Genomic DNA, 26,119 nt, shown 5'->3' on the forward strand with positions numbered 1-26,119 from the left:
GATTATTCCTGTTGTTTTTTTTTAAAGCTGATTCTGGTTATATTCCAAATAATAAACGAAAACGAGGTACTTTATTGTACTATAGGTACTGAAAATAATCACTGGTAAACTCTTTCATATTAAGTTATTTATAGTTTTTTGGCTACTCTGATCCATAATCTTTTTAGCCCCACAAGAGTGGTATTAATAATTACATTGTACAAAAAATACGCAAGCCTTTCACAAAAACGAGAGTGTAGCTTGAATAGGGATATTGTTAAGCTCCTTTTATAGATGAAGAGACTAATCAGGCAGTAATGTCCCATAGTATATCCTTATGGGGACATTTCTCTAATAACCCTTCCCCTCTCAGCAGTTAGTGTCCCTTCTTTGGGTTGCACATACCTCTGCTTGCACCTTTTTAAGCACTTCTTGTTCATCGTTGTCAGAATTGACTGTTGTATCTGTCTCTTTTACGGTTCATGCCTGTTATCTTCAGCATCTAGTAGAGTACCTGTCACTTAATTGGTTGCTCAGTGAATGCTAAGGAGAGATTGACCACATGCAAAGAATGTTTCCTTTGCATGTATGTTTATGTGTGAACGCTTAGAGGTAGCAAAATCTCGAAGTGTTTGCCCACTGATATAATGTGGAATTTGTTTTGTGTACAGCTTGGCTGTGGCCAGTGGACTTTCTCTTCTCCTTTTTCTCTCAGGCAGAAAGCTTAGAAGATAAGAATATGGCTGAAGTCCAGCGTTCTCAGCTAGAGAAGTTGAAATCACAGTATGACAGGCTGACAGAGGAATTAACTCAGAATGAAAATGAGAACAAAAAACTGAAGCTAAAATACCAGTGTTTGAAGGACCAACTAGAAGAAAAGGTAAAAATGTGAATGAACTCTAATTTAAAAGACTTTTTTGAATTTCTTCTAGTGTTTCTCCTAGAACGTAGTTTATGTACTACTGAATGCTAATTGTTAGGCTTTAGTAGCAATTTGTATTGGTGCCAGAAGACATCATAGAAGTTTATTAGAATGCTGTGATTTTTATTCTTTCAACCAACTAGTAACCTTCTAATACTTTTGATTTTAAATTTCTTCTGGATCTTAAAATAGGTATTTAGAGGCAAGGTAGCAAAGAAAGGAATTATGGTTTATTGAAGACCTACTTTATGGCAAGTATTTATGCCAGTTGATTTACATATGTGTACTCATTGAATTCTCACGACTGTTTGGGTTAGATTTTATTGATCCCTGTTAACCTATGAGGAAACTGAGGTTCAAAATACAATATATAATAGATGAGGTGGTCACTGTGCACTAGGCACTTTTAATGCTCATAGTCATGTTATGAAATCAATACTATTTTGCTCATTTTTGCAGTTAAAGAGACTGAAACTTAAGAAGGTTGGCAACCTTGGAATGTTCCCAGCAGGCTCACTGCTTTCCTATCAGTAGATGTGTAAAATTTGGGGGGTGTCTGCTATATACCAGGCATTGGGTAGAATACTAGGGACTTCTAGAGTCACTACTTTTGTGGCCAAAAGTCAACAAAGAATAGAAGACAGAATACTTAAATTTGCATTCTATGTCTTTACCAACTTCCTAAAAGGATTTGCATTGGAGTGTGATAGAAGTCAAATAGAAAAAAAAAGACTATTAACATATGGATAATAGGATAAGGCAGGATAGACTGGGCCAGATGACTCCTGTTCTTGATAAGGGTTACTAACTAACATCTTTGTTGAAGGAAATATCACTGGGTGGGGTGTCATCAACCTCTAGAAGAAACATTCTTCATGCTTTGCTCATCTTTTCCTCTTTTTGTTGTTTCACTGTATTTTGTATATATTTTTTACCTTTCTAGTAATTGTTAAAATCAAGGAAATAAAATTTAAGTTAGTTTGGAGTTTATGATTAAATGTGCTTAAGTTGCTAAATTTAGGCCTACAATCTTGACAATTGTAATTTAGTTCTTATGTCATGCTTTGTTTTGACTAAGTCTAATGTTCACACATAATTAATGTATCTGTTGCCAGGGTGTAGTTGCTTTGAAGATAATACTAAATTTTCCAACTTTTCCATAATTAAAAGTTAGCCAGAAGGTTGTATTAACATGTTTTGTGTTTAATTATTTGCATTTAAGAAAGAGTGGGGGAAATTTTATGTTGAAAGTTTACCTTGTTCTGCTTAAAATAAATGCTTCTCCGCTATCTGTGACGTTCCAGGTATGTATGCATTGTCATACATTCATATAAGTGGAACATTCACCTTAGAACAGAGTTTTAAAATTTAAGGATTGTACAGTAGTCCCCCCTTATTAGTGGTTTCCCTTTCCATTGTTTCAGTTACCTGCCATGGTAACTGAAATTACCAAATTTGGACCAGTTGCAGTCCAGAAAGATTAAATGGAAAATTCTAGAAATAATTCATAAGTTTTAAACTGTACTTTGTTCTGAGTAGCATAATGAAATCTTGAGCTGTCCCACTTTCTAACACCCGTGATCCCCACCTATCTCAGTCCTCTGCTCCTAACATCCAACCATCCACATCATCATGGCTTGATGATCCAGGATCACCCAAAGCAGGTGATCCTCCTTCTGAGGTATCAGAAGGTCAGCAGTAGTTTAATGCTATGTCACAATGCCTACCTCATTCATTTCATCTCATCACATTTTATGTAGGCATTGTATCGTCTCTTATCATCACAAGAGGGGTGAATACAGTACAGTAAGATATTTTGAGAGAGAAAGACCACATTCACATAACTTTTATTACAGTATATTGTTACAGTTGTTCTATTTCATTATTAGTTATTGTTGGTAATCTCTTACTGTGCCTGATTTCTAAACTAAATTATCATAGGTATGTATGTATAATATGTATAGGGTTTGGTACTATCTTCAGTTTTAGGCATCCCCTGGGGGTCGTGGAACATATCCCTCGCAGATAATGGGGGACTACTGTATTCCTCTGCTATGTACTGACCATCTAGTATGTGGCAGGCATTGTGCTGGATGCTGGGGATGGGATATATCGATAGATAAGACACAGATCTGCAATTGAAAGCTTCTAGTGGGATCATTAAAAGCAAAATCGCCTTTCAGTTGTTAAAACTATATAGTCAATGATAATGGGTCCTAATGCAGAGAAAAGATGTCTATGACATCTAAAATGGTAAATAATCTTAAGGATACATAGACACACACACATATATAAATATACACAGTGTATATGCTTGCTTTTCTTTAATATTTTTTGTGTACATGATTGCTATGTAGTTTTGATTGACTTAGCGGTTTGTGTTGGCCTGTTTTTTTAGTATAGTTAGCTATGAATCGAAGTTTCACTGGGTTCAGTCATCTACAGATAGAGCCATTCTCTTCAGAAAGTAGTATAGAATTAGTGGCTATAGACAGAACTTTGAGTATAAATCATTTTCTAGCTGTGTGGCATTAGGCAAGTTGCTTAAAACTCAAACCTTTGGGGCTTCCCTGGTGGCGCAGTGGTTGAGAGTCTGCCTGCCGATGCAGGGGACGCGGGTTTGTGCCCCGGTCCGGGAAGATCCCACATGCCGCGGAGCGGCTGGGCCCGTGAGCCATGGCCGCTGAGCCTGCGCGTCCGGAGCCTGTGCTCCGCAACAGGAGAGGCCACAACAGTGAGAGGCCCGCGTACCGCAAAAAAAAAAAAAAAAAACTCAGAGCCTTGAGAGACAAGACAGCAGAAGCAAGAAGAACTACAGTCCTGTAGCCTGTGGAACAAAAACCACATTCACAGAAAGATAGACAAGATGAAAAGGCACAGAGCTATGTACCAGATGAGGAACAAGATAAAACCCCAGAAAAACAACTAAATGAAGTGGAGATAGGCAACATTCCAGAAAAAGAATTCAGAATAATGATAGTGAAGATGATCCAGGACCTCAGAGAAAGAATGGAGGCAAAGATCGAGAAGATGCAAGAAATGTTTAACAAAGATCTAGAAGAATTAAAGAGCAAACAAACAGAGATGAACAACACAATAACTGAAATGAAAACTACAATAGAAGGAATCACTAGCAGAATAAGAACTAGCAGAAGAACAGTCAAGTGACCTGGAAGACAGAATGGTGGAATTCACTGCTGTGGACCAGAATAAAGGAAAAAGCATGAAAAGAAATGAAGACAGCCTAAGAGACCTCTGGGACAACATTAAAAACAACAATATTCACATTATAGGGGTCCCAGAAGGAGAAGAGAGAGAGACAGGACCCGAGAAAATATTTGAAGAGATTATAGTCAAAAACTTCCCTAACATGGGAAAGGAAATAGCCACCCAGGGCCAGGAAGTGTAGAGTCCTATACAGGAAATACCCAAGGAGAAACACACCGAGACTCATAGTAATCAAATTGGCAAAATTAAAGACAAGAATTATTGAAAGCAGCAAGGGAAAAATGACAAATAACATACAAGGGAACTCCCATAAGGTTAACAGCTGATTTATCAGCAGAAACTCTAGAAGCCAGAAGAGAGCGGCATGATATACTTAAAGTGATGAAAGGGAAGAACCTACAAGCAAGATTACCCGGCAAGGATCTCATTCAGATTCGATGGAGAAATCAAAAGCTTTAAAGACAAGCAAAAGCTAAGAGAATTCAGCACCACCAAACCAGCTCTACAACAAATGCTAAAGGAACTTCTCTAAGTGGGAAACACAAGAGAAGAAAAGGACCTACAAAAACAAGCCCAAAACAATTTTAAAAATGGTAATAGGAACATACATATTGATAATTACCTTAAATGTGAATGGATTAAATGCTCCAACCAAAAGACACAGTCTTGCTGAATGGATACAAAAGCAAGACCCATATATATGCTGTCTACAAGAGACCCACTTCAGACCTAGGGACACATTCAGACTGAAAGTGAGAGGATAGAGAAAGATACTCCATGCAAAGGGAAATCAAAAGAAAGCTGGAGCAGCAATACTCATATCAGATAAAATAGACTTTAAAATAAAGAATGTTACAAGAGACAGGGAAGGACACTACATAATGATCAAGGGATCAACCCAAGAAGAAGATATAACAATTATAAATATATATGTACCCAACATAGGAGCACCTCAATACATAAGGCAACTGCTAACAGCTCTGAAAGACGAAGTCGACAGTAACACAGTAATAATGGGGGACTTTAACACCTTACTTATGCAAATGGACAGATCATCCAAACAGAAAATTAATAAGAAAACACAGGCTTTAAATGACACAATAGACCAGATAGATTTAATTGACATTTATAGGACATTCCATCCCAAAACCACAGATTACACTTTCTTCTCAAGTGCGCATGGAACATCCTCCAGGATAGATCACATCCTGGGTCACAAATCAAACCTCAGTAAATTTAAGAAAATTGAAATCATATCAAGCATCTTTTCTGACCACAATGCTATGAGATTAGAAATCAATTACAGGGAAAAAAACGTAAAAAGCACAAACACATGGAGGCTAAACAATACATTACTAAATAACAAAGAGTTCACTGAAGAAATCTAAGAGGAAATCAGAAAATACCTATAGACAAATGACAATGAAAACACGATGATCCAAAACCTACGGGATGCAGCAAAAGCAGTTCTAACAGGGAAGTTTATAGCTATACAAGCCTACCTCAAGAAACAATAAAAATCTCAGGTAAACAATCTAATGTTACACCTAAAGGAACTAGAGAATGAAGAACAAACGAAACCCAAAGTTAGCAGAAGGAAAGAAATCATAAAGATGATAGCAGAAATAAATGAATGAGAAACAAGGCAAACAATAGCAAAGATCAATTAAACTAAATGCTGGTTCTTTGAGAAGATAAAGAAAGTTGATAAACCATTAGCAAGACTCATCAAGAAAAAGAGGGAGAGGACTCAAATCAATAAAATTAGAAATGAAAAAGGAGAAGTTACAACAGACAGTGCAGAAATACAAAGCATACTAAGAGACTACTACAAGCAACTCTATGCCAATAAAATGGACAACCTGGAAGAAATGGACAAATTCTTAGAAAGGTATAACCTTCCCAGACTGAACCAGGAAGAAATAGAAACTCACAGGTGAATTCTATCAAACATTTAGAGAAGAGCTAACACCCATCCTTCTCAAACTCTTCCAAAAAATTTCAGAGGAAGGAACACCCCCAAACTCATTCTATGAGGCCACCATCAGCCTGATACCAGCACCAGACAAAGATACTACAAAAAAAGAAAATTACAGACCAATATCACTGATGAATATACATGCAAAAATCCTCAACAAAATACTAGCAAACAGAAGCCAGCAATACATGAAAAGGATCATACACCATGATCAAGTGGGATTTATCCCAGGGATGCAAGGATTCTCCAGTATATGCAAATCAAACAATGTGATACACTACATTAACAAATAGAAGAATAAAAACCATATGATCATCTCAATAGATTCAGAAAAAGCTTTTGAGAAAATTCAACACCCATTTATGATAAAAACCCTGCAGAAAGTAGGCATAGAGGGAACCTACCTCAACATAATAAAGGCCATATATGACAAACCCACAGCAAACATCATGCTCAGTGGTGAAAAACTAAAAGCATTTCCACTAAGATCAGGAACAAGACAAGGAAGTCCACTCTCGCCACTGTTATTCGACATAGTTTTGGAAGTCCTGACCATGGCAATCAGAGAAGAAAAAGAAACACAAATTGGAAAAGAAGAAGTAAAACTGTCACTGTTTGCAAATGACATGATACTATACATAGAGAATCCTAGAGATGCCACCAGAAAACTACTAGAGCTAATCAATGAACTTGGTTAAGTTGCAGGATACAAAATCACTGCACAGAAATCTCTTGGATTCCTATACACTAATGATGAAAAATCTGAAGAGAAATTAAGGAAACACTCCCATTTACCACTGCAACAAAAAGAGTAAAATATCTAGGAATAAACCTACCTAGGGAGACGAAAGACCTGTATGCAGAAAACTATAAGACACTGTTGAAAGAAATTAAAGATGATACCAACAGATGGAGAGATACTGCATGTTCTTGGATTGGAAGAATCAGCATTGTGAAAATGACTCTACTACCCAAAGCAATCTACAGATTCAATGCAATCCCTATCAAATTACCAATGGCATTTTTTACATAACTAGAGCAAAAAATCTTAAAATCTGTATGGAGACACAGAAGACCCCGAATAGCCAAAGCAATCTTGAGGGAAAAAAGCAGAGCTGGAGGAATCAGACTCCCTGACTTCACACTATACTACAAAGCTACAGTAATGAAGACAATATAGTACTGGCACAAAAACAGAAATATAGCTCAGTGGAACAGGATAGAAAGCCCAGAGATAAACCCATGCACCTATGGTCAACTAATCTATGACAAAGGAGGCAAGCATATACAATGGAGAAAAGACAGCCTCTTCAATAAGTGGTGCTGGGAAAACTGGACAGCTACATGTAAAAGAATGAAATTAGAACACTCCCTAACACCATACACAAAAATAAACTCAAAATGGATTCGAGACCTAAATGTAAGACCAGACACTATAAAACTCTTAGAGGATAACATAGGAAGAACACTCTTTGACATAAATCACAGCAAGATCTTTTTTGATCCACCTCCTAGAGTAATGGAAATAAAAACAAAAGTAAACAAATGGGACCTAATGAAACTTAAAAGCTTTTGCAAAGCAAAGGATACTACAAATAAGACGAAAAGACTACCGTCAGAATGGGAAAAACTATTTGCAAACGAATCAACGGACAAAGGATTAATATCCAAAATATGTAAACAGCTCATGCAGCTCAATATTAAAAAAACAAACAACCCAATCAAAAAATGGGCAGAAGACCTAAATAGACATTTCTCCAAAGAAGACATACAGATGGCCAAGAAGCACATGTAAAGCTGCTCAATATCACTATTACGGAAATGCAAATCAAAATTACAATGACGTATCACCTCACTCCAGTTAGAATGGGCATCATAAAATCTACAAACAACAAATGCTGGAGAGGGTGTGGAGAAAAGGGAACCGTTTTGCACTGTTGGAATGTAAATTGGTACAGCCACTATGGAGAACAGTATGGAGGTTCCTTAAAAAACTAAAAATAGAATTACCGTATGACCCAGCAATTCCACTACTCAGCATATACCCTGAGAAAACCATAATTCCAAAAGACACATGTACCCCAATGTTCATTGCAACACTATTTACAATAGCCAGGTCATGGAAGCAACCTAAATGCCCATCGACAGGTGAATGGATAAAGAAGATGTGGTACATATATGCAATGGAATATTACTCAGCCATAAAAAAGGAATGAAATTGGGTCATTTGTAGATACGTGGATCAATCTAAAGACCCTAGAAAAATGGTACAGATGAACCGGTTTGCAGGGCAGAAATAGAGACACGGTTGTAGACAACAAACATATGGACACCAAGGGGGGAAAGCGGCAGTAGGGTGGTGGTGGTGCTGTGATGAATTGGGAGATTGGGATTGACATGTATACACTAATGTGTATAAAATCGATATCTAATAAGAACCTGCTGTATAAAAAAATAAAATTCAAAAAGCAAAACAAAACTCAAAGCCTCAGTTATATCATCCTTAAAACAGGTGTAATAATAAACTCTATTATTGAATTAAATGTGAAAATATATATAAAGTGCTTGGCTGAATTTCTGATACCTGATAAGGTATCGATTAGCAGCTGCCATTATTCTGTTATTGTTTTGTTACCAAATAGATGCCAATTAATGGTTCAGCCCAGCAATAAATCAGCAAGCATTGATTAACTACCCAATAATGTGTCAGGTATTAAGGGCCAGGGAACTGGGAGTAAGACTTACTGTGGAACTATGCTGATTGGAAGTTTACAGCCCGACTGTGTTGAATCACTGGAGATGACGGTCCACAAAGAGGCAACGATGTGGGAAGAGCTGCCATTTCTATCAGCAAGTGATATTGCAGGCATGTTTGTTAAGCAAACCAAACAGGTGGGCAGGTTTGTAATTATGTTTGCTATTTGAAGACAGGAACCAAGTCTTGGTTGTTTTTTTTATCTCCAAGACGAGGCCGAGAGCCTGACACATGGTAGGTAATTTATTTTGCGATACGCGGGCCTCTCACTGTTGTGGCCTCTCCCGTTGTGGAGTACAGGCTCTGGACGGGCAGGCTTAGAGGCCATGGCTCACTGGCCTAGCTGCTCCGCGGCATGTGGGATCTTTCCGGACCGGGGCACGAACCCGTGTCCCCTGCATCGGCAGACGGACTCTGAACCACTGCACCACCAGGGAAGCCCATGGTAGGTAATTTATAAGTAAATTGTGGTTGAAGAGATAGGTGTGTATACACGCAAGTATGTACACATATGTTTACATGGAGATAAAAAATATCAGTAACCTATGGATACGGATGTACATTCATTCTCCCTCTCTCTCCCCCCTCCCCCTCCCTCCCCCCTCTCTTTGTCTCTTCCCCATTTCCCTTCCCTCTATGAGTGTGTATGTTTTTTTGTTTTTTATTTTTTAACATCTTTATTGGAGTATAATTGCTTTACAATGTTGTGTTAGTTTCTGCTTTACAACAAAATGAATCAGTTATATATATACATATGTTCCCATATCTCTTCCCTCCTGCGTCTCCCTCCCTCCCACCGTCCCTATCCCACCCCTCCAGGTGGTCACAAAGCACCGAGCTGATCTCCCTGTGCAATGCGGCTGATTCCCACTAGCTATGTACCTTACGTTTGGTAGTGTATATATGTCCATGCCTCTCTCTCGCTTTGTCACAGTTTACCCTTCCCCCTCCCCATATCCTCAAGTCCATTCTCTAGTAGGTCTGTGTCTGTATTCCTGTTTTACCCCTAGGTTCTTCATGACATTTTTTTTCTTAAATTCCATATATATGTGTTATCATATGGTATTTGTCTTTCTCTTTCTGACTTACTTCACTCTGTATGACAGACTCTAGGTCTATCCACCTCATTACAAATAGCTCAATTTCGTTTCTTTTTATGGCTGAGTAATATTCCATTGTATATATGTGCCACATCTTCTTTATCCATTCATCCGATGATGGACACTTGGGTTGTTTCCATCTCTGGGCTATTGTAAATAGAGCTGCAGTGAACATTTTGGTACATGACTCTTTTTGAATTATGGTTTTCTCAGGGTATATGCCCAGCAGTGGGATTGCTGGGTCATATGGTAGTTCTATTTGTAGTTTTTTAAGGGACCTCCATACTGTTCTCCACAGTGGCTATATCAATTTACATTCCCACCAACAGTGCAAGAGGGTTCCCTTTTCTCCACACCCTCTCCAGCATTTATTGTTTCTAGATTTTTTTTTTTTTTTTTTTTGGTGGTACGTGGGACTCTCACTGCTGTGGCCTCTCCCGTTTCGGAGCTCCGGATGCGCAGGCTCAGCGGCCATGGCTCACGGGCCCAGCTGCTCCGCGGCATGTGGGATCTTCCCGGACCGGGGCACAAACCTGTGTCCCCTGCATCGGCAGGCGGACTCTCAACCACTGTGCCACCAGGCAAGCCCTATTTCTAGATTTTTTGATGGTGGCCATTCTGACAGGTGTGAGATGATATCTCATTGTAGTTTTGATTTGCATTTCTCTAATGATTAGTGATGTTGAGCATTCTTTCATGTGTTTGTTGGCAGTCTGTATATCTTCTTTGGAGAAATGTCTGTTTAGGTCTTCTGCCCATTTTTGGATTGGGTTACTTGTTTTCTTGTTATTAAGCTGCATGAGCTGCTTATAAATTTTAGAGATTAATCCTTTGTCAGTTGCTTCATTTGCAAATATTTTCTCCCATTCTGAGGGTTGTCTTTTGGTCTTGTTTATGGTTTCCTTTGCTGTGCAAAAGCTTTGAAGTTTCATTAGGTCCCATTTGTTTACTTTTGTTTTTATTTCCATTTCTTTAGGAGGTGGGTCAAAAAGGATCTTGCTGTGATTTATGTCATAGAGTGTCCTGCCTATGTTTCCCTCTAAGAGTTTGATAATTTCTGAGCTTACATTTAGGTCTTTAGTCCATTTTGATCTTATTTTGGGGTATGGTGTTAGGGAGTGATATAATCTCATACTTTTACATGTACCTGTCCAGTTTTCCCAGAACCACTTATTGAAGAGGCTGTCCTTTCTCCACTGTACATTCCTGCCTCCTTTATCAAAGATAAGGTGACCATATGTGGGTGTGTTTCTCTCTGGGCTTTCTATCCTGTTCCTTTTATCTACCTTTCTGTTTTTGTGCCAGTACCATACTGTCTTGATTACTGTAGCTTTGTAGTATAGTCTGAAGTCAGGGAGCCTGATTCCTGCAGGTCCGTTTTTCGTTATCAAGATTGCTTTTGCTATTCGGGGTCTTTTGTGTTTGCATACAAATTGTGAAATTTTTTGTTCTAGTTCTGTGAAAAATGCCAGTGGTAGTTTGATAGGGATTGCATTGAATCTATAGAGTGCTTTGGGTAGTAGAGTCATTTTCACAATGTTGATTCTTCCAATGCAAGAACATGGTATATCTCTTCATCTGTTTGTATCATCTTTAATTTCTTTCATCAGTGTCTTATAATTTTCTGCATATAGGTGTTTTGTTACCTTAGGTAGGTTTATTCCTAGATATTTTATTCTTTTTGTTGCAATGGTAAATGGGAGTGTTTTCTTGATTTCACTGTCAGATTTTTCATCCTTAGTGTATAGGAATGCCAGAGATTTCTGTGCATTAATTTTTTATCCTGCTACTTTCCCAAATTCATTGATTAGCTCTAGTAGTTTTCTGGTAGCATCTTTAGGATTCTCTATGTATAGTATCATGTCATCTGCAAATAGTGACAGCTTTACTTCTTTTTTTCCGATTTGGATTCCTTTTATTTCCTTTTCCTCTCTGACTGCTGTGGCTAAAACTTCCAAAACTATGTTGAATAAGAGTGGTGAGAGTGGGCAACCTTGTCTTGTTCCTGATCTTAGTGGATATGCTTTCAGTTTTTCACCATTGAGGATGATGTTGGCTGTGGATTTGTCATATATGGCTTTTATTATGTTGAGGAAAGTTCCCTCTATGCCTACTTTCTGCAGGGTTTTTATCATAAATGGATGTTGAATTTTGTCGAAAGCTTTCTCTGCATCTATTGAGATGATCGTATGGGTTTTCTCCTTCAATTTGTTAATATGGTGTATCATGTTGATTGACTTGCGTATATTGAAGAATCCTTGCATTCCTGGAATAAACCCCACTTGATCATGGTGTATGATCCGTTTAATGTGCTGTTGGATTCTGTTTGCTAGTATTTTGTTGAGGATTTTTGCATCTGTGTTCATCAGTGATATTGGCCTGTAGATTTCTTTCTTTGTGACATCCTCGTCTGGTTTTGGTATCAGGGTGATGGTGGCCTCGTAGAATGAGTTTGGGAGTGTTCCTCCCTCTGCTATATTTTGGAAGAGTTTGAGAAGGATAGGTGTTAGCTCTTCTCTAAATGTTTGATAGAATTTGCTGTGAAGCCATCTGGTCCTGGGCTTTTGTTTGTTGGAATATTTTTAATCACAGTTTCAATTTCAGTGCTTGTGATTGGTCTGTTCATATTTTCTATTTCTTCCTGATTCAGTCTTGGCAGGTTTTGCATTTCTAAGAATTTGTCCATTTCTTCCAGGTTGTCCATTTTATTGGCATAGAGTTGCTTGCAATAATCTCTCATGATCTTTTGTATTTCTGCAGTGTCAGTTTTTACTTCTCCTTTTTCATTTCTAATTCTATTGATTTGAGTCTTCTCCCTTTTTTCCTTGATGAGTCTGGCTAACGGTTTATCAATTTTGTTTATCTTCTCAAAGAACCAGGTTTTAGTTTTATTGATCTCTGCTATCGTTTCCTTCACTTCTTTTTCATTTATTTCTGATCTGATTTTTATGATTAATTCCTTCTGCTAACTTTGGGGTTTTTTTGTTCTTCTTTCTCTAATTGCTTTAGGTGCAAAGTTAGGTTGTTTATTCGAGATGTTTCCTGTTTCTTAAGGTAGGATAGTATTGCTATAAACTTTTCTCTTAGAACTGCTTTTGCTGCATCCTATAGATTTTGGGTCGTCGTGTCTCCATTGTCATTTATTTCTAGGTATTTTTTTTATTTCCTCTTTGATTTCTTCAGTAATCACTTCATTATTAAGTAGTGTATTGTTTAGCGTCCATGTGTTTGTATTTTTTACAGATCTTTTACTGTAGTTGATATCTAGTCTCATAGCATTGTGGTCAGAAAAGAGACTTGATACAATTTCAATTTTCTTAAATTTACCAAGGCTTGATTTGTGACCCAAGATGTAATCTATCCTGGAGAATGTTCCATGAGCACTAGAGAAAAATGTGTATTCTGTTGTTTTTGGATCGAATGTCCTATAAATATCAATTAAGTCCATCGTGTTTAATGTATCATTTAAAGTTTAAGTTTCCTTATTTATTTTCATTTTGGATGATCTGTCCATTGGTGAAAGTGGGGTGTTAAAGTCCCCTACTGTGAATGTGTTACTGTCGATTTCCCCTTTTATGGCTGTTAGTATTTGCCTTATGTATTGAGGTGCTCCTATGTTGGGTGCATAAATATTTACAATTGTTATATCTTCTTCTTGGATCGATCCCTTGATCATTATGTAGTGTCCTTCTTTGTCTCTTCTAATAGTCTTTATTTTAATGTCTATTTTGTCTGATATGAGAATTGCTACTCCAGCTTTCTTTTGGTTTCCATTTGCATGAAATATCTTTTTCCATCCCCTCACTTTCAGTCTCTATGTGTCTCTAGATCTGAAGTGGGTCTCTGGTAGACAGCAAAGATATGGGTCTTATTTTTGTATCCATTCAGCCAATCTGTGTCCTTTGGTGGGAGCATTTATTCCATTTACATTTAAGGTCATTATCAATATGTATGTTCCTATTCCCATTTTCTTAATTGTTTTGGGTTCGTTATGGTAGGTCTTTCCCTTCTCTTGTGTTTCTTGCCTAGAGAAGTTCCTTTAGCAGTTGTTGTAGAGCTGATTTCGTGGTGCTGAACTCTCTCAGGTTTTGCTTGTCTGTAAAGGTTTTAATTTCTCCATCAAATCTGAATGAGATCCTTGCTGGGTAGAGTAATCTTTGTTGCAGATTTTTCTCCTTCATCACTTTAAATATGTCCTGCCAGTCCCTCCTGGCTTGCAGAGTTTCTGCTGAAAGATCAGCTGTTAACCTTCTGGGGATTCCCTTGTGTGTTGTTGTTTTTCCCTTGCTGCTTTTAATATGTTTTCTTTGTATTTAATTTTTGACAGTTTGATTAATATGCGTCTTGGCGTATTTCTCCTTGGATTTATCCTGTATGGGACTCTCTGTGCTTCCTGGACTTGGTTAACTATTTCCTTTCCCATAATAGGGAAGTTTTCAACTATAATCTCTTCAAATACTTTCTCAGTCTCTTTCTTTTTCTCTTCTTCTTCTGGAACCCCTACATTTCAAATGTTGGTGCGTTTAATGTTGTCCCAGAGGTCTCTGAGACTGTCCTCAGTTCTTTTCATTCTTTTTTCTTTATTCTGCTCTGCAGTAGTTATTTCCAATATTTTATCTTCCAGGTCACTTATCCATTCTTCTGCTTCAGTTATTCTGCTATTGATCCCATCTAGAGTATTTTTAATTTCATTTATTGTGTTGTTCATCATTGTTTGTTTCATCTTTAGTTCGTCTAGGTCCTTGTTAAATATTTCTTGCATTTTGTCTATTCTATTTCCAAGATTTTGGATCATCTTTACTATCATTATTCTGAATTCCCTTCCAGGTAGACTGTGTATTTCCTCTTCATTTTTTAGTTCTGGTGGGTTTTTTATCTTGCTCCTTCATCTGCTGTGTGTTTTTCTGTCTTCTCATTTTGCTTATCTTACTGTGTTTGGTGTCTCCTTTTTCAGGCTGCAGGTTCGTAGTTCCCGTTGTTTTTGTTGTCTGTCCCCAGTGGCTAAGGGTGGTACAGTGGGTTGTGGAGGGGACTAGTGCCTGTGTTCTGGTGGAGGAGGCTGGATCTTTTCTTTCTGGTGGGCAGCTCCACGTCTGGTGGTGTGTTTTGGGGTGTCTGTGGACTTATGATTTTAGGCAGCCTCTCTGCTAATGGGTGGGGTTGTGTTCCTGTCTTGCTATTTGTTTGGCATAGGGTGTCCAGCACCGTAGCTTGCTGGTCGTTGAGCGAAGCTAGGTCTTGGTGTTGAGATGGAGATCTCTGGGAGATTTTCACTGTTTGATATTATGTGCAGCTGGTAGGTCTCTTTTAGACCAGTGTACTGAAGTTGGCTCTCCCACCTCAGAGGCACAGCACTAATCCTGGCTGCAGCACCAAGAGCCTTTCATCCACACGGCTCAGGAGAAAAGGGAGAAAAAGTAGAAAGAAAGAATTAGTAGAAGAAAGAAAGAAAAAGGAAGCAATGAAGGAAGGAAGGAAGAAAGAAAGAAAGAAGGGAGGGAGAGAGGAAGGAAGGAAGGAGGAAAGGAAGGAAAAAAGAAAGAAAGAAGATAAAGTAAAATAAAATAGTAAGATAAAATATAATAAAGTTATTAAAATAAAAAATAATTATTAAGAGAAAAAAGAAAAAAGAAAAAAAACGGACGGATAGAACCCTGGGACAAATGGTGGAAGCAGAGCTATACAGACAAAATCTCGCACAGAAGCATACACATACACACTCACAAAAAGAGGAAAAGGGGAAAAAATCATAAATCTTGCTCTCAAAGTCCACCTCCTCAATTTGGGATGACTCGTTGTCTATTCATGTATTCCACAGATGCAGGGTACATCAAGTTGATTGTGGAGCTTTAATCTGCTGCTTCTGAGGCTGCTGGGAGACATTTCCCTTTCTCTTCTTTGTTCTCACAGCTCCCAGGGTCTCAGCTTTGGATTTGGCCCCGCCTCTGCGTGTAGGTCACTGGAGGGCGTCTGTTCTTCGCTCAGACAGGACGGGGTTAAAGGAGCCGCTGATTCGGGGGCTCTGGCTCACTCAGGCTTGGGGGAGGGAAGGGCATGGAGTGCGGGGTTTGCCTGCGGCAGCAGAGGCCGGCATGACATTGCACCAGCCTGAGGCGTGCCGTGGGTTCTCCCGGGGGAGTTGTCCCTGGATCACGGGACCCTGGCAGTGGCGGGCTGCACAGGCTCCCCGGAAGGGGGTTGTGGATAGTGACCTGTGCTCGCACATCGGCTTCTTGGTGGCGGCAGCAACAGCCTTAGCGTCTTATGCCCGTCTCTAGGGTCCCGCTTTTAGCCGCGGCTCGCGCCCGTCTCTGGAGCTCCTTTAAGCAGCGCTCTTAATCCCCTCTTCTCGGGCACCAGGAGACAAAGAGGGAAGAAAAAGTCTCTTGCCTCTTAGGCAGGTCCAGCCTTTTCCCCAGACTCCCTCCCGGCCAGCCGTAGTGCACTAATCACCTGCACTAATGACCCCAGTCCTCTCCCTGCGCTCTGACCGAAGCCTGAGCCTCATATATCAGCCCCGCCCGCCCGGGCAGGGGAGCAGACAAACCTCTCGGGCTGGTGAGTGCAGGTCGGCACCGATCCTCTGTGCGGGAATCTCTATGCTTTGCCCCCCGCACCCCTGTTGCTGTGCTCTCCTTCGCGGCCCTGAAGCTTTTCCCCTCCGCCACCCAGAGTCTCCGCCCACGAAGGGGCTTCCTAGTGTGTGGAAACTTTTCCTCCTTCACAGCTCCCTCCCACTCTTGCAGGTCCCGTCCCTATCCTTTTGTCTCTGTTTATTCTTTTTTCTTTTTCCCTGCCCAGGTACGTGGGGGGTTTCTTGCCTTTTGGGAGGTGTGAGGTCTTCTGCCAGCGTTCAGTAGGTGTTCTGTAGGAGTTGTTCCACGTGTAGATGTATTTCTGGTGTATCTGTGGGGAGGAAGGTGATCTCCGCGTCTTACTCTTCCGCCATCTTCCCAGAAGTCTGAGTGTGTATATTTGGCCGGATTGGGGGAAATAAAAACAAGAAAACAGGACAAAAATATGTTTTCAATGAAAAAAACCCCATGACTTATATCCCAAAGATTCCTACTATTTAAGCAATAGAGTGAACTTGATAAATAGCGCCTAATGGATTAAAGGATTTTCTAATCAAAAGGGTTTCTGTAAGAACCATTTCTGATCAGTGCATAGGTTATGTAGGCTCTCTGAGATGCTTAGCTAACTCAGTGAATACTTGTTTTTTTCCATAGTTATACTTAAGTTATTTTAGAAGACTTTCTCTTTTTTTTGCCTTTATTTTCTATTATTAGTTCTTTTGGGAAATGTGAAAGCTGCAGTGAAACAATTAGGAGACAAATTTTGAGACATCTAAGGCAGTTGCAGTTCACGGGAACCTAAGTGTTGAATTGATTAGGATTTGTAGAAATGTACTTTTGTTCCTTCTCATGAAATCCTTTATTGAAATCATTTGTGAAGTGACACCTAGCAACATATTTAAAGCTATGGCTATGTTGGCTGAAAACACTTAGGAAATAATTTTCTTATACAAAATGTGGATCTTTAAGAAATGGTAATTATAATTCACATTTGCAAGTGTAATTATGATGCCCGTTTTTTACAGATGGTGGAAACTGAGGGCGAGGGTGTAGTATAGTGACTTGCCGAAGATTGCATAGCTTGTGGTGGAAAACAGGATATGAGCATAAATTCCTTGTATTTTTCCCTTTATTTACTGCCAGTAAAATGACTCACATTTGTGTCTTTTCAATGAAATTTTAGTGTTGAATTTAAATTTAGGGTTATTATATTCAACACATTACCATATCCTCTCTTATGTTTTTTAGCCTGACACAAATTTTGGAATAGAAGTCATCAATGATTTTGTTAGAAAAGTCTAATTAAAACCTGATATTTCCACATAAAAGATATCTGTGACTGGAAAAAATGAATCAGTGTTGTTGAAATTTGTGTTTTGTTTCTAATTTGACCATCTGTTTAGGATTGCTGTTTCTTTCTCATGATGTGGAAAAATATATATGATTGTCAGATGTCTCTTCTATAAAGTATTCACTACTTTGCAAAAACCACAGTTTCACATATTTTACTAAGATAGTAGCAGGCAGAATTCTCTCATTTCCATTTTTTTCCCAAGTACGAGAAAGAAATTGAAGCAAATGAGCTGTTGACTTCTAGCATTTACTTAATGGTTACACTTTACGCCATTTTTAGGCAGACTGTGCTCTTTCTTTGGTGCTTCGTCTATTTTAAATAGTGTGAGTAGAGTAAAGCTATAGCAAACTTAAACCAGATACGTTAAATAAACACTAAGATACTATGAGTAAGTTCCTGTCAGATTTCTCTCATTTAAAAACAACAACAATAAAAATAATAATAAAATTGTCAAATTGAAGGTAACATTATAAATTTTGCATTTGCCATTTATAAAGTGCTTTTAATTGAATTCCTGATAGTCATTAAAGCCACAGTAGTCCTTACTTTCACAGAGAATTGACAGAAACACCAGTGTTTACCATGTATGAATCACTCTGCCAGGTGTTAAGAAACAAGTTTAGAATGCAAAGATGGAGTGATTGTGCAGTGCCGGGGGAGCCCAGTTATACATACAGCTGCAGCGGAGGGAGGGTCAAGATATAAAGATGTATAGAAGGACATTTGGTCTACTTTCCAGACTGGAACACAGGCGTGGAGAAGCCATTTCCAAACTCTCCTCCATTGGCAGTGACCTCTTCACCAACTATTTACACTCACAGAGGTTGATTTTAAGTGAATTTAAGGAGTGAAGTCCAAGTTTGTGTCTTTATGACCCCTGATTTGGACTTGATTTCAAGGCATTTAATCTTTAGCTGAGTGGTTGATAACTATAAGGGCTTGAGAAGAAAGAAGTCCTTTTGGGCACTTGCCTTTAAAATCCTCTATTACTAGTTTGATTTCATTTCCTTGTGAAACTGTGAGTGATACCCATCCTGTGGGTGTAGGAGTTAGGCTAAATAATAGTACCTACAGTTGCTTGTGGTGTGTAAAGCCAAGGGGAAGAGGCCACATGAAAGATCTCTATTGCATCTGTGTCAGTGCTCTGCTGGATGTTGAGCAGACCTAGCTTGCATTGGTAGACCCTAAAAGGGAACATAAGATGAATGTCCTGGTTCGTTTACATTGTGTTTCTTTTATCACCATTTAAAGCACCAATTGACTCAGTCCATTTTATCATTTAATCTTGAACAAGCAATGTTCTTTCAGTTAATGCAAAACCAATAACTAGACGGTGCTTATTGTTTACACGAGTTATGTTATTTGGAGATCTGTTTTTAAACTTTTCTTCCCATATTATTTCATAAGAATAAATACATGCTTAAGCATCCTTTAAAGAAAAAAATAGAGGAGAGGAAGAAATTCTGATGGTTTCCAAAGACACAGTAAGCTTATAAACATTTCTCTGGAAATGAATGATGCACTTTTTTTCTTTTGAAAATTAAACAATGTTCGTTCCAAATGCATAATTTGAAACTCTAGTTGTTTGTTTCCTTGTCTGTATTTTGTTTCAGAAATAGAAATGCATCAAAAGTGGCTGATTTTAAATAACGAATGTTATTTCTGTTTCCAGGCATTGACTTAAGAGAAATACATCATAATTACAAAATGGTCCTAAAAGTTAATGAATGCATAAAATACCCTTTAGAGGCATTTTTGTTTCCAACTGTGAATATTAATTTCTAGGAATGTATCCAATACATATCCTAACACCTTTTTGATTGTGCTGCCAGTGATCTTTGTATTGCTCAATATTCTCCTAGAAAAAGATACTAAAAAGCCTGAGGCAAGAATAATTTCCTTAAATGGGGTTAGAAGTTTAAATTTGAATTTCCATTTTTTGACTTCTGTTTTATGGATAACTTTCCTAAGCCTGCCTAAGACCAGGTTATAGATTGGAAAGTCTTCCACACTCAAGTTTTAACATGCATCAAATCATCTATCCTGTTTTCTAATTATGCCATTACTTTTTTCATTTAACTCTACTGTTTTACTAATGCTCTTAGTTCTTACTCTTATATACTATTAATCATAATTTCTTCCCTCCTTTGAAGGAAATAGTATAAAGTATATACTTACAGAGGAGAAGGAAGTGTATATCTAACTCAAAAAATAGTAGCATTTTGATTTTAATCTTCTAGTAGGAATTACAATGTTCTTTTGCTTTCTAAATACATGTAAAGAACTCTCTTATTCTCTCACACATAGACCTATACGTAACTCATCAGCAAATCTTATTACCTCTATCCTCAAAATTTATTCTGATTTACTTACCACTGACAGAGCCTTTACTTTTCTGACATAAGCTTACTTTGATGGTTATAATAACCTGCTACTTACAAGATGCTTGCCCTCAATGATTTGACTAATTAATGTATTACAAAAACAAACTTACTGAAACACAAGAAGTTATTGAGTTTAGAGATTCTGTTTTTTTTTTCTTCTTCTTCATTGTTGTGTAGTTAGGGACTATGCCTGGCACATAGAGAATACACTAAAAAAAAAAAGAAACACTAATGGAATGAATGGAACATTAAAGGATATTTATGTTTCAGAAAGATTTATCGATTGACTGCTATGTGAGACACTATTAGATGCTGTGATTTTTTTCTCTTTTTCTAAATTTACTTTTTATTGAACTAACATTGGTTTACAACATTATATAAATTTCATGTGTACAACTCTCTACTTTTATATACACTGCAGTGTGCTCACCACCAAAAAGTTAGTTTCCATCTGTTGCCATACAGTTGATTACCCTTTACCCATTTTACCCTCCCCACCAGTCTTCTCCCTCTGGTAACTATTACTTTGCTCCCTGTATCTATATGTTTGTTTTTGCTTGTTCACTTATTTTGTTTGTTTTTTATATTCCACATATGAGTGAAATCATACGGTATTTGTCTTTTTCTGACTTGTTTCACTTAGCATAATACCTTCAAGTTCCATCTACGTTATTGCAAATGGCAAGATTTCATCTTTTTTTGTCTATGAGAAGTATTTCATTTTGTGTCTGTGCGCACACACACACACACCACATCTTCTTTATCATTTATCTGTTTATGGGCATGTAGGTTGTTTCCACATCATGGCTATTGTACATAATGCTACAACGAACATAAGGGTGCATGTATCTTTTCTAATTAGTGTTTTTGTTTTCTTCGGATGAATACCTAGAAGTGGGATAGTTGGATCATATGGTAGTTCTATTCTTAATTTTTTGAGGAACCTCTATACTGTTTTCCATAGTGGCTACACCAGTTTACATTTCCACCATCATTGCACGAGGGGTGCTGAGGTATTTAAATGAAGAGGAATAAGATCTTTGCCCTAGAGGAACTCACAGTCTGTTGAGGTGACAGACATAAAAGACACAGAGTAGTAAGTGCTACAGCAGAAGCTCATACAAAGTGCCACAGGAACATAGAGAAGGAACACCTAGTATTGCTAAGAACTGAGGTTACCTGCCATTGCTATAATAATCACGTGAGTGATGAAGTAGGTGCATGTTATTGGACTTCCATAACAAGTAAAATATTCAGTTTATGACCTTCCCTTGTCCTCTTTATTCCAGAGTAGTGTTGGGTTCACAGAAGGCAAAGGATATACGGAGGCTGAACTCATGGGGACTCTTTCAAATTGATCTTAACTATTGATTTTAGAATTGTTGTTGCTTTATTGTGGTTTTACAATATTTTTGTAAATATTGTGGTTTTAATTTTTTGATACCCATCTAAGTGTTTAATATATAGCCATAATTTTAAGAAATCCATACTCATGTACGATCTTCTGTTTTTAAGAAATGTTTGAAAAAAGTAGTTACATCTGACAGCAAGTAATGCATTATTTATTTATTTGTTGGCTGTTTTGTCAGACAGCTTGAACTGCAGTATAGTAATTTTCCAGATTAAACTCTTTTCAAATTTCCTGTAATATCCATAGTAGATCCTTCTCTTTTAGTCATGCTGCAGTTTCTGCCTTGGTTGGCATTTCATGTTGTATCTTAGCTTCCTTGCAGCTGAGTCAGCTCTGTTGGCAGAAGTAATGTGAGCCTTCTTTAGAGAGTCAGATAAATGGCTTCCAGACAGATCCAATTTTTGTTCAGGATAGTTTCATAATTTGCCTTGTAATGCTAGTATCCTGGATTTAAGGCTTAGGCATGATAGTTATCTTGAGTTATAGAAATATTCTTCCTCAAAACTTTTTAGGTGATGTGTGCAGGACTATAGTTTCAATAAGCCATGCTTCCAGTAACTTTGAATTACATTACATTAGTTTTAACTTCAGCCCTTAACTTTGATTTCTCTCTTACTGTTTACTCTCTCTCTGTCTCTCCCACCCCCTGCTCATGTATTATAGATGGCCTTGGGGCTGAAATATTGCACACTTATTCAAGTTAGTTTTCAGTAAAGGAAAAACATTAGCTTTGTAAATTAATGATTTATTTAGTGGTGTGAGTGTGCTTTATTTGCTATAATGTTTCTCTTAAGGTGTGTGAAGAACTGTTTTCATTTTATGTAATAACCGTATTGGAAATAAAGTGGGTTTTCTGGAATACTTAAGACACTGAAGGAATCTCATAAGCTTTGGCCAAGGAGATAGCATTTTGGACATGCTCTAGTTTTACTGAAGTTGTTCTATTTTCATTAAGATTGTGTCTCCTTGTAATCTTTATAGCCTTTGGGAGAGTGAATGTTCTAATTAGAGGAGCACTTCTTATCCTTTGAATTAAAGGTTCATTGATTAAGCTGTGTGTGTGTGTGTGTGTGTGTGTGTGTGTGTGTGTGTGTGTGTGCACGTGTGTGTGTGTGTGTGTATGATGACATTGTAAGTAGTATGATTTTTGTTTCCTTTAGACACAAACGTCAACAATGTAAGCCTTTCCTGTCTTGAAGTGAAAGCTTCATGAAACCTCTGCTGTCTTGACTGTGGAACCGTACCTTGTTTAGTGTGGTATTAGGTATACTTTTGAACTGAAATCTAGAGCAGATTTTATGTGTACACAGGTACATCTCCAGTGTAGAGGATGCAGTAGCCCCTAAAGGTTTAGGATACTGTGCATGCTTGATGGTTTTTTTCCCCCTTTTTTGTGGTCTATTCTGAATTTGCCAGTATGTCATATATTTTCATTTGCAGTGATAAGGCTTATTCAGAAATAGTTTTGAGTTATTCTTTCTACTTTATGACTACGTTAGCCCCCATATAAGCTACTGTTTTGCCCAAAGACTTACTTTCAGCTTCAGGTTCAGAGGATTCACTGGTAAAATAACCACTCCACACTTTAATAAGCAAGAAATAAGGAAATTTATTATATTAGTAAGTTACAGTATGAGGACAACCAATATATGTATATAGAGAGGTACATGTACATGCGTCACCAAATTGGGGAAGCCCCTACATCCAGACCCGAGCAGCGCTGGGAAATCCCTGGAACAGTGATCTGGAGTCCCAGCTGGAAGGTCCCGAGCAGTGCGTCCACCCCACGGCTGAGACTTCAGAGTACTGCTCAAAGGAGTCCTGCTCGTAACGCCAAGCCGCAGCTGATGATCACCAGCTTACGCGCAAATATGCAGCTCTGGCCATTATCAGAAATGCTTTGCTCTCTCTTCGTAAGTCTCGGAATGTCCGCTGAACTGGCCAGATTCCCAAGGCCCAGGAAGCTTCGTGACTTACTCCCTTCCTTATCTGTTGGTTTTCAGGCTTGCTAGCGCCATTTCTGCTGACCTACATGGTCCAGCAGTTTGGCACGTAGCTCCCTTCAGGGTCTTTGTTTGGTCAAAGGCCTATTGTTGCCTCTGAAGCCTGAACAAGACTATTACCTTCCCTAACACCTACTGACAACTTTTTTGAGTTTTTCACATTGGCTTTCTAAACTTCAGTTTTAAGAACTCAACCTTTATAGCATTTCAGTAGAGAGCACTAGTAAGGGAGTTGGGACTCAGTTTACGGGTTATTGGCTCTTTGACTTCAGTCAAGTTGCTTTGTCTGAACTTTGGTTTCCTCATTTCATAAAATTAAGCGTTGGGTTTGTTTTCTAAGGTTCTTTCTCCAACTCAGTCATGGTCTAGGACTGATATCCCTTTTCTTGGATCATATAGACCGTCATAGTCAGCTTAGGCTATCCCCACCCCCATACCCGCTGCAAAGAAACTCCTTATATTCCCAAGACCCAGGCATCTGTGTCCATTTACGCTGAAACATTGAAGTTGGACTATCTGTGTCTTCCATGTTTCTAAATAGTCTCTGAAATACCGCGTCTTACTTCTGGTTCTCTTGAAATATGGTAGCTTTTTGTTAATGTTGCCGTAGAATTACTGCTCCCTCTGATTTCACTAGAAGACCAGGGAATAGCCATAATAGTGCCTAAATATTATCATCTGCTTTTATTAATCTATATGCCTCCAATGAGATGGTTGATTGAATTAATGTCAGCCAGTTTAACTTCCTCCCATAGAGTTAGCTGTGCTTGCTCCATTGGTAGAGCTATTTCTGAAACATGAAAGTGGGAGAAACAGCTAATTCTTTGGGTGCCATAATTAGTGTTTAAATTGATATTCTCAAGCCAGAAATTTCAAGGAGAATTTTGTTGGCTCTGTGAGAGTAAAAGCCATATCTATCTCATTTACTCTATCCCTAGCATCCAGAAGAGTGTACTGCCATAGTAGGCCTTCTGTAAAAATTTGTAGAATGAGTGAAGAAATCAAATTACAGTTGCTTAGGTACAGAATGGAAGAGCTTATTTAACTCTTAGATTTAGGGTCTTGAAGGACATGCAGAAAGGATGGAGGACCAGTATGATGCAGTGTCTGAAACCGAGTTAAATAAAAGAACCTGGACCTTTGCCTGAAACATCAGAAGATTCAGTAGGGGTGGAGGATTCATTTATTTACTTTAATTTTTGAGTATAGCACTTAGACTAATGGAAGGATTTTGCGGCTTTGTCAATTACTGTTTTCCTTGAAACTTGAGTTGGTCGTGTAGGTAGGGGTTGGATGACGATCTGTCAGAAATGTCAAAGAAGGGGATCCTGAAAGAACAGATAGTTGAACCCACTGCTCTCTAAGGTTTATGTGAGTTTATAGCTCTGTGAGTTTCACTTCAAAGGGAGATTGGACATGATATGCTGTCTCACAGAGGATAGTGAAGTGGATAATGAAATTTTCAGTCTTTGTTAAAGTGATTTCAGCATTCTTAAGAACATCAAAATGTAGAAATAGTTTTGTCTTCTTTTTAATGAGGGAAGTAACAGAGAGCACAGAAAAGTGACAGTGGAAAAAGAAAGATGGCTGTGAGCGAAGAGAGAAAAGAAAGATCAGTTAGAACATCCTCGTGAATTGTGTGGATTTCGAATATGAAGAGTTGTCCCCTAAGTATGTCAGCAACCCCTGATAGAGTGTTTTCTTTATTAATATTACATCAGCGAGAATACTACAGGCCTATGTTTGTTTGGAGGCCTATGTTTGTATAGAGGAAACATAGCACACTTCAGTGGCCTTTGAGTATATAGATCTGCATGGTAGTTGATGAAATGATCTTTACAGTATTGAATTTGTCTGCAGAAAATGTTTAAATCACATATTTAGCAAAGTGGAGGAGTTTAAAGATGACTATAAACATGTTTCGTGGTCTCCTGAAATTATCAGTTTATTAAGGCAGACAGGTGCAAGACCAAATAATTATCGTATAGCTTAGTACATTTTTTAAAAAAACTACATGATACATAATATACTGTGGAAACATTCTGCATTGGGAGATCAGGAAAGAAAGGAGACTGGGTCTTGAAGGATAAACTTTGAAGGATAAGATGTATAGGTGGGTAGGTACGTAACAACAATACCTACATTCTGATCCATATGGCAGTTATGGTTCTCACTGTAAGCTAATGTAGTTAATTGAGTGGTATTCTAGTGTGTACATTTGTCTCTTGTGAGCTTAATGCACTCTACTGCTGAAACATGACTCAACTTGGAGTACCAAAAAGAAAAGAAAATCCAGCTCCTAGGTTTACAAAGCTGAGCTCCAGATTGGGATGATGTACTCGTGAAGGTAAATGCTGTCTCATGACTGCCAGTTCCATTTTGAAATAGTGCAATTTCAGAGTGAGTTGTTCAGATGAGATGTGGGCGGAG

The 26,119-nt window shown here is 38.2% G+C and overlaps 1 protein-coding gene across 1 annotated transcript in view; it reads left to right on the plus strand.

Annotated features, from left to right (window-relative positions):
* The window catches only part of CEP128 (centrosomal protein 128), a gene marked incomplete at its 3' end in the record, with an annotated part of 415,333 nt that overhangs the window by 136,428 nt on the left and 252,786 nt on the right, over positions 1-26,119 (plus strand). Inside the window, exon 14 of the mRNA XM_082649309.1 lies at positions 695-859. Coding sequence (XP_082505435.1) covers positions 695-859 — 165 coding nt within the window. The remainder of the gene's footprint in view (positions 1-694; positions 860-26,119) is intronic.

The sequence above is a fragment of the Grampus griseus genome (genome assembly GCF_964374135.1).
Source record: "Grampus griseus genome assembly, chromosome: 2".
Taxonomy (NCBI): Eukaryota; Metazoa; Chordata; class Mammalia; order Artiodactyla; family Delphinidae; genus Grampus; species Grampus griseus.